The sequence below is a fragment of the Hirundo rustica genome, chromosome 13, assembly GCF_015227805.2.
Source record: "Hirundo rustica isolate bHirRus1 chromosome 13, bHirRus1.pri.v3, whole genome shotgun sequence".
In the NCBI taxonomy this organism is placed as follows: Eukaryota; Metazoa; Chordata; class Aves; order Passeriformes; family Hirundinidae; genus Hirundo; species Hirundo rustica.
This window is the reverse complement of record NC_053462.1, coordinates 13394413-13412082: the sequence shown is the minus strand read 5'-3', so window position 1 is coordinate 13412082 and position 17670 is coordinate 13394413. Positions and strand designations below refer to the sequence as shown.

The 17670-nt window shown below is 42.9% G+C and overlaps 1 protein-coding gene across 2 annotated transcripts in view; it reads left to right on the top strand.

Moving 5' to 3' along the window:
• AGBL1 (AGBL carboxypeptidase 1) overlaps nt 1-17670 on the top strand; it is a 266584-nt gene that overhangs the window by 176578 nt on the left and 72336 nt on the right. For both annotated transcript variants that reach the window (XM_040077478.2, XM_040077473.2), the window contains one exon: nt 4270-4430. In XM_040077478.2, coding sequence (XP_039933412.1) covers nt 4270-4430 — 161 coding nt within the window. The remainder of the gene's footprint in view (nt 1-4269; nt 4431-17670) is intronic.

The window sequence follows — 17670 nt, the reverse complement described above, 5'->3', positions numbered from 1 at the left end:
TTCCATGCTTTTCCTGCTGCTGGGGGATCTCTGGGGCATGAGAAAACCCGGGTTATTCCCTGCTGTCCTCGTTGTCCAAGTAGCCAGTTCCCCAGCAGGTGTCTGTGTGTTTTCATTCACAGGGGTTGAAAGTACAGTAACCTTCAGGGCTGGCTCAAGCTAAAATTAAGGCTGCAGACACCAGGCACCAAATGTTTCATTCAGCTCCCTAAGTTTGTCCTCTAGAGCTTCCAAATGGTTTTGATTAGTATTCCGAGGGAGAGAGCACTGATGGAATTAGTGAGAAACCAGACTGTCAATTTATTTATACCCAGCCTTAGGGCATAGCCATTGTGCATGTGTAGAGCTGTTGAGACGCAGGGAATATTCTGTAAGTGTGTGTGTATATGTGTTGACTGGAAGTGGGTTTGCAGGGAAAAGCTGCTGCCCCAAGGACTGAACAGTGATCTAAAGCAGGAGAGGCAGCTGATGTGGCTGTGCTGTATTTACTTTTAGGAAAAAATTGATCCTTCCGAAATTCTCTCTCTACTTGTATTTATTAGTATCTCCCAGATCTAATTTTACTGTAATTCTCATTACCCTTGTGGAGAAATCTCTAATTTGACTCCTGGAGTCTTTCCACCTCCTTCAACAATATGTGTGTTCCAAAACTATTGCTGTCTTTGCCTCCTGGAGTATTTAAAGCACATGAGTAATGAATAATAAAGTTTTTCCATTACATTGTCATTTAGTCTGGGAAGTATTTTGAAGGAAAGCTGAGAGATCTTGGAAATATTTAGTTGTGGATATTTATTTGATGCATCAGGGCTGAGCATGAATGAACTGGTTTTCCAAAATTATTTGATCATTTTTGTTTAGGAAAATTTATATTGACAGTGTTGAGGCTAAATGATAAGTCTTTTATTCCTGTTCCCCTGTTTTGTATTACAGTGGAAAATAAATATACCTCAAACCTGGACTGTTATTAGGGATTACCTCCTCCCATTCTGTCCGTTGCACTGTGAAAATGTGAAAAGGGTTTAAGAAAAGTTTTTCAGCTCCATTACTCTCTATAATAGCCAGGAAACAATTAACCTGTTATCCCTTAACATGATGTCTGCAGAAGATTATTGCATGACAGGGCCCAAGGGACCAATTTGCACTCTGCAGTGGAATGTGGTGCACCAAGCTGATGCTGGTCCAGACTGGCACTTTGACCTAGTGGAGAGCAAAACCTGTGTGGAGCTTGGAACTGATCATTAAAGCGGGGTGGTTTAGTTAGCATGTTTCTGAGGCTGGACTAATTAGGACTGATGAGCTTGTCTGCAGCTTTCTGGTGCAGGGATGTTGCTTCCTCCTTCAGAACTGGCCCGGATCCTTTTGGCAGGGGAGGCTTTGCACCATGCTCCACTGGTCACACAGAGGTGACCAGAGGAGGGGACAGAGCTCTAAAGCCTTGTGCCAGGGAGGAAGATGGGGTCACTGAGAATCCAGGCTGGCAGGACACTGCAGGGGAGGTGCTGGCAGGCAGAGCAGCTTCCTCCTGTACAGCTGTGACAAACAGAGCATGTATTGTCACTTGGTAACACCCAGACAGCTTCCCTGCCATGGAGCTGTGCTTCCTACCAGCTTCCCAACCAAACCAGACTGCTTCACTTCTACCTTTCTTCTTTCTTTTGCTTCTCATAGGATACTTTCATAACTCTGAGTTGTAAGCACAACCTCAAAATTTCTGCAGCTGGCTGCGCCACATGGCTACAAGGGAGAGGCCTGGAGGTCAGGCTTTCCTTTCAGTAATACAGGTGGGACTGATTATTAACCACTGCAGCAGGTCCTGGCATGGCTGGCAGATGCCATCAATAACATTAATTCAACAGGCCAGCTCTGTCCCCAGCTTCAGTTTAATGGCAGTGGTGCTCTGCACCTCCAGCTCCTCCCTCTGCTGAGAACTGAGGAGGGAGGAAGGAGAGAAAAAATTGCCCCAGTTAAAATAAATAAATGTCCACATTTGAGGTGAATAAAGTATGCTAACAGGCAATCCTCTGGCTGAGTTTCCAGCTGTTGCTCCTGAGCTGTCTAATATCAAAGCAATATGGGTCCATCATAGAGCAGCTGACTTCAGTGCATGAGCAGCTTCTGAGGTGTGTTATAGTGCTAATGTTATTAGTATCATTATTTTGCTCATAGTTTCTTAAGGTCTCTCCATCTCCTGAGTGAAGCTCTAGGGAGTCATAAAGCCACAGGCTGAATTTCAGCTCAGGCACTGTTTGCATCTCCTTGATAGCTGTTTAGTATGTTGCCTTAATCTTGGAAGCAAGACCCTGAGATGCACCCCAGGGAAAGCCTCAAGATGTTCTTTGTATTTTTTGCCCCTGAGAAAATAACTCTCTTGCTGTGGAAATGACACCTTTTTTTCTCTGAAATGTCACCACTTCTGCCTGCTGGTTGTAACTCTGCCACACTAAAATGTCTGAAGTCTTTTAAAGTAAAATAATAAAACATTTAGGAATCTATTTAGAGCTGCTGAGCATTCTCATTGTTTTGTGTTAATGACCCTCCGTTCCCATAAACTTCTCCCTCATTTTTGTTTTTGTTATAAATTATTGTTACATCTTTTTGTACCCATATATTGCTTGGAAAAGCTTGCAGTAGAGGTGAATAAGAGGAGAGTAAAAAATTTTTCAGACATTTGTCTACTCTGATAAAAACACTTAAGAGACTGTTCAGAGGGGAAAAGTCAGTTTTCCTGGGACCCTACACCCTGCCTAGCACTGAGGCTGTTCCCTCAGATGGTGAGATGGTGTGTGCTCTTCTAAGCAGGTGCTTCCTAGTCCAGCCACTCATGTTTGAGTTCTGGATTATGTTCGTCATAACTATGGATTCATGCTTTACCCATAGAACCTCAGAAAAGAAACCGAATTGCAATATCTTGTCCATAGAAAATGTATTTGTGATCAGAGAGAGGTTTGTTTGTTGTTGTGGCTTTTTTTTTTTTTTTTTTTTTGCCCCCACCAGATGATATTTGCATATGCTGGACCTGGTAGAGAGGAAGTTATGGTGGTGTTGTGCAAATAGTTTCTGTCCTCTAACAAAAATTAATCAAAAAACTCCTCAGGAGAGCTGCAGACATTTATGTGTGAAATCTCTTCTTTCTTCCATCCACCTGTGTGGTTTTGGTTCAGAAATAATCTTCCAGCTATACAGAAGTGCTCAGACCCGAGGACCCCAAAGCATTTTACAAAAATAACTTTATATAAGAAAAGAGCAGAGCTCCGTCCCCTGTCATGGATTACTACACACATTATACCTTATAATATAAATTATAATGTGTTCAGTACCCATGAGATGCTCACTAACAAATATCTGGTGGAGGGCGTTGTGCAGGCTGTGCTGATGTGGAGCTCGCACCATGCTTAAAGCCAGGACTTGTTCTGGACTCCTGAGAGTTGCTAAGGAAACAGCCTGGGAATGGAGCTGGAAGTCTCAGAGAAGCTTGGCTGCCGAGATGGTTTTTTGCTGCAGAAATACACAGGGCTGTCATTGGCAGAGGCAGCAGCTGGTCCAGCCCCTGATGGGTGATGTGGTCACCAAGTGGAAAAGGTGAGGGACTCTGCAGTTTTAGTTTCTTTTTGGTGTATCTGAGCTTTGTTTGTCTCCTGCATGTACCTGCCATCAATTACACTGACCTGCTCTGATGCAGGCCCTAGATGTAAAACAAAACACAGACTATTCACAATCAGCAAGGATCTACGGCTTGGAGAATTCCTCTCTTGAAAGATGAAGTTGATAATCCAAACCCAGTTTGTGCTACCAGCTTTTAACAGACTGAGAAATTCCTTAGAGGTGTTTGTTATTTTGCAATTACTTTTCAATTGATTTTCTTAAGAAACAATTCATAACTTGTTAAAGATCTCTTTCTCTCTTTTCTCCCCCTGTCCAGTTCCCTTTTCTATCTTTGCCACTGCCTAATGTTTATAATCACAGGATTTTTTTTTTTTTTTCTCATTACTTAGGTAGACAGCTCCTCTACAGAGAAAAAGAAAAACTCAATGATTAGTAAAAATGGATTTACATTCAGATTCTTCTGGGGTCCCAGTCTAATTCTTACAATGACTTCTGAAAATTTACTTGAAACATTTAAACTCTTTTCCTCTGTTTCCCCTACTGTAAAACAGAGGCTATTTTAGGATATCTTCTGTGGACCATGTGCTGCTAGTTAATTTGCAAATTATCCTGTAGGGGGAACTTCCATATGTAGGGATCATGAAATCATGTGCCTCTCTCCACCAGGGCCTGCAGCTGGGCACCAAGGAGCTGGAGGAGATGGGAAGCAAGTTTTGCCTTGGTTTGCTGATTCTGCACCTCAAATCCCTGCCCTGCAGCAAGGAGCTGATGGCTCAGGCAGCACTCCTGCTGGATCTGGAGGAGGAGATCACAGACCGGGCACAAAGGTCAGTGGCTGTGGTACCCAGAGGGCTCTGCTTTGGGGATTGAGTTGGTGGGGTAGGTTTTGGGGTTAAATCCGCAGAAATGGACTCTCCTTATGGCAGAGGTTTGCACCATGGAAACTGCAGTGTATGGAGAGTAATTGGAATTGAGATGTTATTCACTCCCAAAGAAACTACTGAAACAGTGGGTCCATACCCTGCAGCCCTCCATGTGGAGGAAGAAAAGTAAAAGAGTAAAACCTGTTCTTTATTTTCCAGTGATTTTCCATTTTCCTATCAAAGCTGCTTGCTGGAATATGGGGATGGTACTGCCCCAGAAAAATTCATCAGCAGGAAACATTTTCCTGCTCACTGTCACATGGGGTTCTGTCCAGCTCAGATCCTCCATGGAGAGGATCTCTTACAGAAAAGGCATTATCTAAGTGCTGCACTGTAGGGAACAAGTATTGCAGATTATAAAAGGACACTGATAGCATGATTTAGAAATTGTGGGCCACATACTGCAAGTATATTCCTATCACATCTTTTCTTCACTGCATGGAGTCCTTTAGTCGTTTAGAGGCTAGAATTGTGATTTTTGATGGACAGAAAGAAGTTTTGATCCCACTGCTTACTTGGGATATGTTTTTCCAAATTGCAAAATTAATTTACTTGCTTCCTATGTTAAGCAATATAAATACAAGAGGAATTTGACCTGGAAAAGTGTCTGAGTATGAGATTATTCAGCTTGAATTTGTGATGAAGTGGAAATACATAATTTCTCTAGGCCATCATCACTTGATAGTGCTATGTGCATCACATATGTTTGCAAGAATGTTTTTCCAAGACAAATGGAGGAAGAAGACTTAGAGATGTGACATAATTTGAAGGTCCCCGATGACTTTGCCATCAAAGAGCTCTCTCAGCTTCATCAATGAACATCAAGTTTTTCAGCTACAGAAATACCCCTATAATTTATAGCAGACTTCCAGTCTCTCCCCTGCAGGAACATTTACCCAACATTAGCACCACCTGTTCCTCATGCCAAAACCCATTCTTGCAAGCTTGTTCACAGTTTTAAATGTTTATGAGGGACGGTTTAAAAAGAAGGATAAAATGCAGAGACATTCCTTTGGATTAGCTGTGTTCACTTCTGGTGTGAACATATAAATGAAGCAATTAAGGTGGATGCTAAACACAATCCATGTTGTGGACAGCCATCCGAAAAATCATTGCTATGTCATTAGAGAGAGCTGCTGGAGCCTGGCTAGGTGGATGGTGCAGGGATACAAATTAAACTCTCACTTTCGAACTGGAGTTAGAAAATAACGTATGGGAAGAAAAGCATCAAACCCTGACTTCCCTCAAACATTGACAAAAAGCCATCTGGTCACAGTAACTCAGTGAGCATTTCTTCTGATCTTTGTAGCCTTCTGTTACTTTTTCCTTTGGCTGACTTTATATTAAGGGGAATTCATTCTGTTTATCTGATACCGTGTGGTAGTTGATCAGTACAGAAGGAAGATCTCTAGTGACAAATATTTTCAAAGAAGTTAACAAAAAATAAAAGTTCTCTTACTTTGTAAAACTCCCGTGTCTTCTCAGTAGCTGAAAGCAAAGACTTCTGCCTCTTCAAGTTTGCCCAACAGTAGTGAGCACGTCTGTGGCACCCAGGAATGAATGTCATTGCTAAAATGCAGTTGATAGGTAGTTGTTAATTTTAACTTTACTGGGTGCAGTTGCAGGTTTGTGAAGTTTTACTAGCTTGGATGTAGTTTGTTACCATTTACAGACCAGGTAAGGAGCTGAATTGATCCCACCCACAGGTGTCACCTTGCAGGAGCTGGTTGCAAAAGGCTGGGAGAAGGAAAAGGCAGGGAGCAAAGTGTTTGCTAGCACATTCTCTTTAAGAATAAATAATTCCTGGAAAATGATTGTGCAGCATATTGATTCTGATTCAGAAAATTAATACTTTCCTCCGATGTTTCTCTGAGCCTGGCCAAGAGAATTCCATGGTTTGGTTTTAGTGGGAATATTGGAACTGCAGGAAGAATGCAGAATATGGAGGGCTCACTGGAAAAGACAGGAGAGCAACTACTTCTACATCCCTCTCTCTACTCACAGGATTTGGAAGAAGAAAAAAAATATTCTTTATCAAAACATTTCTCTGGAGGAAGCTGAGGAGTGACAGTCTAATATTAATCTGTAAATACTAAATTTAATTTAGTTCCGCGAGGTAGCACTAAAACCTTGCAGCTTTGCTGCTGGTATATCATGACATCAATGGAAATTATACTCTGCTGCTGCCTAGGATAGACCCACCTTTGTGGGTTTGAGTGAAATGTTTGTAGTTTAAAATTAGCTCTGTTTTCCTGCGTGGTTGCCAGAAAAATGCACAGTATCCTTGCATGCTTTCTATACTTTGCCTCAGAAAGTGTGAGTAGGTGTGAATAAAAACACCCACATTTCTGTGTACCTTTGCCAAGGCACAATCAGATTTGGGGATCCTTCAGGTGTAACACAGGAAAAGTTTTGGGTGGTCACTTGGTGATTTGGTTTTTTTCTTAAATGCTTTAAATAATGAACATCAGTGTCTTTTGAACAGCTTACAGGCTGTCCCTGTTCCAGAAGTCTGCACTGCCCTGGTCCCAGGAAATGATATGCATGAAAAATATTTAAGTGGGAGGCAATAACTTGTACTGTAGCTAATGTTTTCTGGCAAAGGAAAATGTGTCCCAGACTGTCCTGCTGATGTGTCTAGAAAAAGATACAAATATGGGTGAGGCTTTCCATAGCAGTATTCACCAATATCCAAAGAAAAGATTAGTGTTGTTCAGCCTGGATAAAAACACTTGCTTAGTTGTTACAGTTTCATTTTGTGGAAATCAAGCTGAAATTAGGCTGTGAGCAGTGTGATGTATCGCACAGCACTGATGTTAAATACATCTCTCTCAATCTAATGTGTTTCCTCTGTACGGGTTTCTGAGTGCCCATCTCTGTAATACTCCGGGTGACAGGTCAGGCTGTGGAACAAGAAGTTAATCCAGCACTGGATAAAGCTGACTCCCAGATGAAATGTCTCATTGCAAAGGTACAGAGATCAAAAGCTCTGGAGCCAGAGAACTCTTCTGTTGTGAAATCCCTGCAGTTCATGTCCTGCATTTGTCTCTCTTTGCCCTGGTGTCTGATGTGCGTGGCATTGACTTGGCATCTCAGCATTTCCCTCCGACAGCAAACATTTTCACCTGTCAAGGTTCATAACTGTTTGTGTCCTTTAATTTCCCTCTTCAGGCTCTTTGTGCTCTGGGTGTGCTGCAGCCTTATTCTCTCACCACTGCTGTGAGGGGATAAAGGAGCAGGCTGGGCCCTGCTTCCCTGGAATAAACTATTTGCTGTGCACTTTATAGAGCTCTGTCAGAGCCAGTGGTCAGTAAATTGGAGCAAGGTAATAGCTGTCAGGGAAGTGCCAGCTCTGATGGAGGCATCCTGTGAGAATGGGGGATTTCTCACACCAGATCAAGTCCATTGTGCTCAGTGTGCTGTCTCTAATGAGCCAAAGAAAGGTGAAAGAAGCCTTTAGCAGACCTAAATAAACGTGGTTTGGTGCACAGACAAGAATTTCTTCCTGTCCCCACCTCACAGTCTATCTTTCCCTTAAATTATAAAGAGCAAAAGGAATCATTCACAAGCATGAGTGGGGCAACACTTGGAATAATTTCACAGCAGAGGCAGTGAGAATAAGCAAGAGGGGCTGAACTTCCACCAGTGGGGCTGTGTGGCTGATAGGACTGTAGAGAATTTCCCCAAAACACATGGTGTCCCAGGATACAGTGAAGTTGGCCTAACAGCCCCGTATCAATGTTTTCAACACGTGGCAGCTGTCTCAGGAACACTCCAAAAATGGAGAAAGTACAGGATGCAGCACAAGAGATGCACTAGAGCTACAATGTGTGATGGGGAGGAAGGAAGGTTAAATTGCTCCAGGCATTAGTTGCTCTTTTAATTATCAACCTGTGCTTCTGGGACACATCATATTGACTCTCACATTCAGGCACCATCACCCTCATGTTACACGAGTCCTCTGTAGGGACTGAGCTGCTGTGGCTTTTCTTTTCACTAGCAATATTTGGGTTGTTTTCTGCATTGAATAAATAGCCTTTTTTCCACCAGCACTGAAGAGGTTCGATCTTATGGATCACTCTGCCAACATCAAAGGTCAAATATGTGGAGAATTTTCTGGGCTTTGCAACCGCTTTCAACAAACAAAGCCCTGTGCCAGGTGCTCATACAAGCAATTTATTCTGCTCTTTCTCAAACGTGGCCTCAGAAGACAGTATTGCCATGCCCTAGGAAGAATTACTGATGTTTCCAGCACCGCACCATGCCTTACAGTCAGTTCTGGCATTCAGAAGCTTTCTGTGGGGAAAGTGAAATGCTGCTTGTACTTCAGACGTCGTGTTTTTTGATAATAGTTTTCATGCCTCATTTCCTATAAAAGTAATTAAGTTTTAAGTCACTGCTGTCCAGGTAGCTTCACATTTGTCATGGCCACAAGGAGGTTGGGAAGTGACTGTTCACATAAAGCAGGTTTGAGAAAGACAAGGAGCAGCCTCCCCTTCTTCCTTGTGGTTTAAACTGATGGCACATTCCTTAATTTTCTTTTTTCCCCTGCCCTCCAGTTTCTGCTAGGAAATGTTTTGCATACACTGCAGCAATTGCAGCCATTTGTTCCTGTGACATCTCTGGTGTTGAGGCAGACTTTTGTGAAGTCATTTTCTGCTGACTCAGATATTATTTATCTCCTGTGTTTTTTCATCATTTCTTACATTTCTTGAGCAGAGCCGAATCTCTTTCAGCCCCAGATGGTAAATATGTCTGGCTCTGCTATTAATCAAAACCAGAAGGCTTAATCATTGCTCTGTTTCTTTGTCCAGATGCAATCTCTTCATCTTCCATACAGTGAGCAGAGTGAGATCGGCCAGTGGCAAAGCCAGGAATTGACAAGAGGGATTTACAGATCGTTTGGGAATGTGTGTGCTGTTCTTCTATCCCACATTGATGCACCATCATGATCCTGGATAGTATTGAAGTGTTGAATCTCCCATCTTTTCGCTATAATGTGCCTTTCCCTGATTATAGCTGTGCAAGCAATTTCATTCATCTTTTAAACTCTGTGGCCAAAGGTGATTCAGTGATTTTGTGGGAATGAAGAAAACAAAAGGAAAGTCCAAACAACAAAAAATACAGCCGGAGCAAAGCATGCTCACTTCATTTGGGGCATCCTCAGTGCATCTTTGAGTAGCAGAAATGCAGTGCTACACCTACATGAAGTGATGAAAAACAGTTTCCTTGCCTGGTGGGGTGGGTTCTTCCTATTCCTACAGGTGAACGTGGATGTCAGTGTTATACTGTTTACGACAATAAACATACAGAAATGAATTGCAGCTCAAGGGTTTTGGTGCCAGACAGGACTTCACCCTGCACAGCACCCCATCCCCTCCCAGCTCAGCGTAGCAGCAGTCACAGTGTCCAGTCCCAAGGCAGACTGGACAGCTGGACTCTGGGGAGCCCTCTGACACATGGCTGAAGATGAAAGTGCTCTTTCATCACTTAGAGAATCTAACCACAGCAGGAATTATTTGACCAGACTTGATTCAGGTTTTTGTTTGGCTGGAGTTCCATTTTTCTCCAAGTAAAGATTTGGTGCATTTTTAACCTTGATCATCCGTAGACATTAAATACCTTGTGGCAGCTTTCAGATGAGGAGGGTGTTTATTGATTCTATTTTTCCCTTAGTCACAAATTTTATTGCTGGTAAAGAAGTTTGAAATTTCTACTGTTATATGAGCATCTCTGGATGAGGTATTTCTGTATTTGGATGCTGGAGAGAAAAGTGCTATGGGAATGCATTTACCTAAGTAAGCCAAACTACTTTGTCACTTTGGTGCAGAACAGGGGGCAAAAGGGGTTTCTATAATGCATTTCATAAAACACTTGTGAGAGCACAGTGAACATTAATTCAGTATGACAGGTGTGAGAGTGGCTGAAGCTGGGCTTTGGCTTCAGAGCAGTCTTATGTTGCTGTAACTATTTAGGATCAGTTCAGGAAATGCTTTAACTCCTGACTGTTTTATAACACTCTCCAGCAATCTTTCACCCTGGTGTTGCAAAAGAGTGGTACCTCCTTGTACCCTCAGAGTCTGACTTAAAGAATTGCTGCCTCTGCTCTTGGGAGGAAAAAACCCTCAGATTTCAAGTTTGTATCTATTACTGATCCTTGATTTTATTGTTTTTATATGCCTCGATAATCTTGTTTCCAAAACAAAAATGTGAACCTTCTTTTGTCCACCCCTTCATCCTTCTTATCCTGCTCTCTTCTGTGCCCCTCCTTTGTTATTGAGAGAATACAAGTCCAAAGAATTCTTTAGAGGCTCAGCCAAGCAATGCAGCCTATAATGAATATATTTGGTATTCAGAAGGCTTTCATGTAGCTGTTCACAGGTGAGCCACTGGAATTCAGCAACTTTCATTAACACTTTCTAGAGCTGTCCCTATTTTCCTCCTATTGATTTTTATTATTGTTGTTGTTATTCTGAAATGCCTTGCAAGCTGCTCAGCTTCTGTTGACTGTTATCAAATGCCAGCTCCATTTATGCCAGGCTGGGTATAAGTATTCATTCTCATTTCAGAGGTAATTAATTGATCCTTTTTTAGCTAATAATAGCAATTTAAATAGCTGCAGAAAGGAAGGAGAGGAAAAGAGCAAACGGGAAGAGAAAGAGATCATAGAAGGAACTTCAAACACGCACAGAAGCACTGCTTGCTATTGTATCTGTCTGAGGTTATTCAAATTACCACACTCACACAGATCTGACTGGACTACAGATAATGAACTTGTAGATACCCAGCAGAACAAATGGCTCTGCAGTGCCCTTTCTGTGAGGCATATTGCTATGGTGCTGTCTGGCATTAGACATTTTGGTATTGATTAGGAGCATCTGTATTTCTGGGCTGCAGTCTCTCTCTTTTAAGATCTAACTTGAAATATGAAAGCCACGGGGGCCCTTCATACCCTGAGATGGAAAAATAAACCAGAGGGCTACCAGGGGTTCAGAGGTTCCCATTTATGGAGTGTTCCCCGAAGCAAGGCATCGTGAGGGGTGCACTCCTCTCTCTGAGGTGGCCTCTATACAGAGCAGGACACTGCTGACACCAGAATAGAGCAGATGTGGGGTTTTTCTAAAGGGATACAAAGGGTAATGGGAGAATCAGTCTGTTTGGAACATTGATCATTTTGAATGCAGGCAGAGGTGGGATTTCAGATTGAACACGTCACAGCTCTGGTGCTGAGGAGGCAGGTTTAGAGCACTGTATGTAGCCTTAGACTCTATCTGTATGCAGCAGCAGCTGAACACCAGTTGCATTAGATTTAAGGCTCTGGCGCAAGATCAGGAGGACAAAACTCTGTCGGTGCAACTCTGCTGGTGATCCCTGTCCTTTGTTTTCAGCTGTTTGACATTATTCAGAGGATATGGGTGCACAAGGCATAACTGTGGGAGTCCTTGTGTCTTTGTGGTGTGGGAGAACCTTAGATAAACACTAAGGTTGTTTCAAGGATCTTGGTTATTTAGTGTTTCCTTGTGGAACTTTTCCAAATGGTGTTCCCAGAGTCCCAAAATAACTCGAGACTTGTGAAAACCAGAGAACAGTCAGATTTTTCATACCAGTACATGCTACAGTAGCTTCTTTCAGGCAGGCAGAGCAGCTGAAGGAGTGAGTAGGATGGTAGTTAGATGAAATGCCCTTCCAACCCTTTAGAAGTAAGCATGATTTTTGGGAAGTTGAGTATTTTTCTCCTCTTCATTGCAATTGTCACTTCAGTTGACCTCTACTTAATCTGTCCACAGCTCCCACCAGAGCTTTCTGAGGAACACAGTCATGTAGGTGAAAATTAGACTGGCTGAGGACCAAAATAGACTTTTCTATCCCATGTGTTGGAGAGTTGATCATGTGGCATAGAACACAGGAACAAGAGACTTAGATCTGGATTATCTGGATCAAAGGCTTCACCATGTGGTGTTCTCACCCCTTGAGTCCAACACAGTGGCTCAGATGTCCAAGTATCACAGAATTTAGAGGCAAACCAGAATGAATGCCAGTGCTCTGTGAGCTTCTATAGAGCAGGATTTCTCTCCCCCCACCAGCAGCATCAGAGGCTCCATCCCTGGAGAGCAGGATGTGGTGCTGAGGGTAGCAGTGCATATATTGCCTCTGTCTGAAGTAGGTTTTCCTGTCATGGGTGAAATACAGGGCTGGAAGGAGCCAAATCCACTGTAAAACCACCAGTGGGATCCAGCTTTCACCAGAAGTTTGTACCTGTATAAATTATTCAGACAATAAGAGCTAAGGAGTCCCAAATGGATTTGATTTAACGACGCTCATATCCTCATTGTGTCCCCATTGCTGCCTCCTTTCCCTGCAATGAGAAAATAAGAGCAGAGATTTCTGCTTTCGAGGTAAATGCCGTGTTGCAAGTCCTTTTGGTCTGGTGCCCAGCCTGCAAATGAGAGTCCAACCAGGTCTCCTCTACTGTGGTGACAACATACAGCTGCTATCTAGGAGCACATCAAAAACTTAGCAAGGCAAATAAGAGACTAAACAGTTAAGGGGATAGAGAAGGCAGAGAAATTCCTAATTAAAGCTGTCAGGTTGCAGTAAAAGGAGTGCATAGCCTGGAAGGAGAGCGGGTGGGCGAGCAAAGTGTCATATTTGCAGGTGAAAGCTGGCACTTGAACAGCATTTTAAAGCACTCCAAAGCCACCTCCAGTGACATCTCAGCTGCACTGTATATTCTGTCAGAGGTTCTGGCTGTTCAGTGTATTGTGGCTGTGACTCACACACAGGCCCTGCCTCTTGCTGCCTCACTGTACAGAGAGACAGAGGTATTGTGTGAGACAGGAGATAAATACCTGCAGGTTGCTGTTCCAGGCCCCAGCACACACGTGCACCAGAGTGGAGGAGTGCTTGTGCACAGAGGTACAAATGTGAAAGCCAATCCCTATAGCCCCTGATGATTCATTGTATTCTCTCAGAAAACACATGGATTTATTAGGGTGTGTATGTTTAACGTGATGCTGGTAAAAAGAACTTAGGAGAATTAGATTGGAGTTGAGAGTAGAAGGATGTGAGGGGGAAGACGCACATGAAATTAATACTTAGCCTTTTTTATTTTGTCTGCAGAGCAGAAATGTACTCAAGCTTAACATCCCCGATCCTATTATGAATGTAGGGAAAATTCTCTTTCAAGTACAGCATGGAGCTCCCTCTGTCTCTGGCCCTGGTCCCTCTGCAGCACTCAGCAATGCAGCCCAGTCGAAGGGATCTTCTCCACAAGTCCAGGACACAGCACTGCCACTTTCTTATTGATGTCACAGTGTAGTGTGAGAGGTGTGGGGCTGATTCCAGGCTGGAACAGTGCAGATGGACCTGTGATGTGCTGGAAGGACTCACTGTGCCCATGGGGATGGGGAGGGTGGGAAAGGAAGCCAAGAATCATCCGCAGAACTCTGCAAGAATGGGGTTGGGATACAAATGGAAAACCACACCTGCCTCTTGTGAACTTTCCTTTCTCAAGGAAAGATTGTCACCTCCTTCTGCTCTTGTGTCTCTGGGAAGAAGCTGAGGGTGTAGGCTGGTGCTGCCTGGACCATGAGTGCTAAAGAAAGTCATCATGCCAGGGGAAGGGCTGCTGTCAGAGCTGCAGGGAGAGACAGACTCAGAGCAGTGTAAGAGGAAAGAAAAAAGCATTCCCTCTGCCTCTGGGGGTATTTTCTCTGTTTCCTCCCCCTGGACCATCTCCCATTCCTATTTCTATTTGTTCCTGTTAAAACTTGTTTTTAACTGGAGGAAAATTTAAATTTCTGGAAGCGCAGATTCCATTTTTAAAGTAACAGTAGCATACTTTCTGCTAAGGCTTTCAAATATGCCCCTAACCATTTAAAAATACTTAATCAGCAGCTTTATCTATGGCCCATTATTCAACATTTAATCTATAATGGCTTCCTTTTAAGCGTTAACTGTTACTACCTTAAATCCCTATTTAAACACGATTTTGAGGATTTGGTCTTGTAAGGGAAAATAAGCAATAAAAGCAGCTGAATGCCAGAACAAGATTCTGCTATCAGGCCAGTATGATCAGAAATGAGGAATAAGGAAGAACAGAAATAATCTATTCTCTATTTCTCTGTCTAATCTGTTTGTTCTGTCTAGTCTACCCAACATGTTTTTACCCTCTGTACTTGAGATTTTTTTTTCTGAAGATGCCATTTTACAGCACCCTCCAAAAAGCACCAGCATCTCATTAAAAGATAAAAGTCCCACACAATTCAAAGAGAAAGCAAAGACCCATTCCAAGCAGTAAATCTGTGCCTCCTCTTCCATTGAACTGCAGGGGGCAGCCAAGAATTTGGGTAAAGTGTTGCTACCCAGATTTATCTCGCCTGGCTTTTCCTGGAATTAATAGGATTTTTTTTTTTTTTTTTTTTTTTTTTTTTTCCTAGTACACAAGTTGTGTTTTCATCTATTATGAAAAAGTGATTCATGAGAGAGGATGCACTGTGGTACTTTAATACAGTCAAGTGTCCTTCCTGACAGTGCTCAGCACTGGAGATATCAAAGAGGGAGGCAACCACTTGCCAAAGTGGGCAACTACAGCATGCCCCTATCCCCTGGGGGAATGATTTTCCATCTTCCGTGATTTATTTGTACCTGGGAATACGAGAATTTGTAACATTTCTGAATAATTATAATAACAATAGTTGTATCTAATGAAATGTTCCGGCGCTCTCGTTTTCTGTGTAAGTTACTAATGCTTTCTGAATCTTGCATTGCTCCTCCCTGCACCCTGCTATCTTGTGAGTTTTATAGATTGGCTGCATGTTGTGAGGAAAGAAAATACTTCCTTTCATCCGCTGCTCTTTCACCTTTGCAAATGCACCTTTATCCTCCAGTGTAACAGAATAATTGGGAGTGCCTAAATTGCCAGGCATTTTGTAAACAACCATCACCTCCCTTTTCAGGCATCCAGTCATGAAAAAGGAATTATTTTTTTAAATCTTATGCCTCTAACTTTTATCACCTACTTTGGACCCTGCTTCTTTATGTGATATGTAAGATATAGGAAACCAAGAATTCAGAATGGGTTTTCTAGGGAAAGTGTAGCATTTTTAAGGGAACAGTTTTGTAGTATTTTTAGTGTTGTCTGTGGCCTTGTCATTGAGGTTTATTATTTTCAAGAAGGATGGTGTTTTCCTGGATTAATCAGCTTTATCCTCAATTAGTTGATGAACTGTATTGGAGAAACCCTTTTACCTCTAAGCAGTTTTCTTGGAGGATTACTGGCCACAAATGGTGAAGGACAGCAGAGTTTCTCATGTGCATGCCCATAAAAAGTGATGCCTTTTTTTCAGACCTTTTAGATTTCAGTGTTAATGTGTCTGGCCTGAAGACAGTGCTTATCCTTGTCTAAATATCCCTGAAAGGACTGAGCAGAAAACAGAGAAACAAGTGGATGAGGATGTGATGCTGGTCATTTGTGAGAAGTACAGAACAGAGAGAAAAAGTTGGACAGTCCCTGTCAGAGGTGGATTTGGAAGGGTAAGGGCAGGACAAGACTTAAACCCTCTCCCTGCCTTCCCCTCAGCTCATGGGAGTGATTCTCAATATTACAGAACTTAATTTCAGGAGCTCGGGATTAAAAAAAGGGTTGAGTGGAAATATAAATAATGGATTAGGCTGAAAAATTGGTTTAGGCACTTTGACAATGTCTCTGAGGTGTCTTTGCCCTCTTCAAGGAGAAACAGATTGGAGACATGAGATGCAGAAACATGGCTTTTGTTCACTTTTCTCTCTCACATTTTAAAATCATATCCAAACTCTTATTGTGCAAATGTGCTGCTCATGATCAAAGCCTTATCTCGGAGCAGAGAAAGTCCCTGGAGAGCAAGGCCTGAAGGCTAAGCCTGCAGTGCAGCTGGCTGTATCCCAATTTGGGAAATCTAGTCATGCATGACCCAGCCTCTACTGATGCAGATGAAGTGGGGAGCAGTGTACCACATGTCCTTCCCTGACTTTTGATCCTTGCTCCCTCTGCCAGCCCAGCTCCCTCTGGAGGCCATGGTCCATCAGGAGTCTGTCCCCACCAGTGTCAGGTTGTCTGTAAAGCTCTTCTGTGACACAACTACTGATTCCCTGAATTTTCTCAGGAATCGAATACACTGGCGTAGAGGCTGGAATTTACCTGAGAAGGGATAATGGATAGGAGCAGTTGAGCTCTTTGCCCTTTTCAGTATATTTTCCCTCATTTTTCGTTTCTGGCATTTCCATCCACTCACAGAGTGACTCTAATAGCAACCAGCTATTGGGAAAGAAGCAACAGAAAGATGCTCAGAGAAACCTCAGAGCTGATGCCCTGCAGGTATGACAGGAGCAGCCATGAAAGCAGCATACCTGTTTGCATAGAGATCTCTCCTGCCTTGCGATGCCTCCCTGCCTTTGCTGCCTCCCTTGTGGGACGCTGGATTTGTGTGCCAAGAAGGCTGCTGTTAACACAGCTCAAACACCTCACAGGGAGCGGTGCCCTTGATCTGTCATTAAAACCGTCCTTGACACACTGTGGCATCAGGAGGGAGGCTTGTGATGCTAATTGCTGGCAGCGCTGTTCTACCACGGTTACACAGGAAGCCCTAGTACATTTTGTTTTCGTTTTGAGAGAGGGCTGGCTTGGTTTTGCTACCTTTTTTTTTTTTTTTTTTTTTTTTTTTTTTTTTTTTTTTTTTTTAGGAGTTTCCCTGCAGGGCATATGAGAGCTGTGAGGCTAGGGCTGTGGATCACAGGAAGGTGACCTTACCCTCCCTGTAGCTCCTGGTGGGCTTTTTTATTATTTTGTTTTGGGTTTTTTGGTTGTGTAGTTTGGGAGGAGTTGTCACTGAACGATGTTCCTGTGCACTCTGCAGCCTTGCAGGACTGTCCTCACAGCTCGATCTGTGGGTCATGTAATCAGGCAGGATTTTCAACTACTTCACAGCCTTTACACCTTCTGAGTGTCCAGCCTGCCTCCATCTTCTCTATGGTAGTAGCAAAACCTGGAGAAATTCCCTTGTTCGCACATTGCTTTTCTAGAACTTACCTGTGCTACACAATGACTAAGAAAATTAAGACATGGGGACATATGCCCTTGTTTAGTCCTTGACGATGGGTCAAAAGT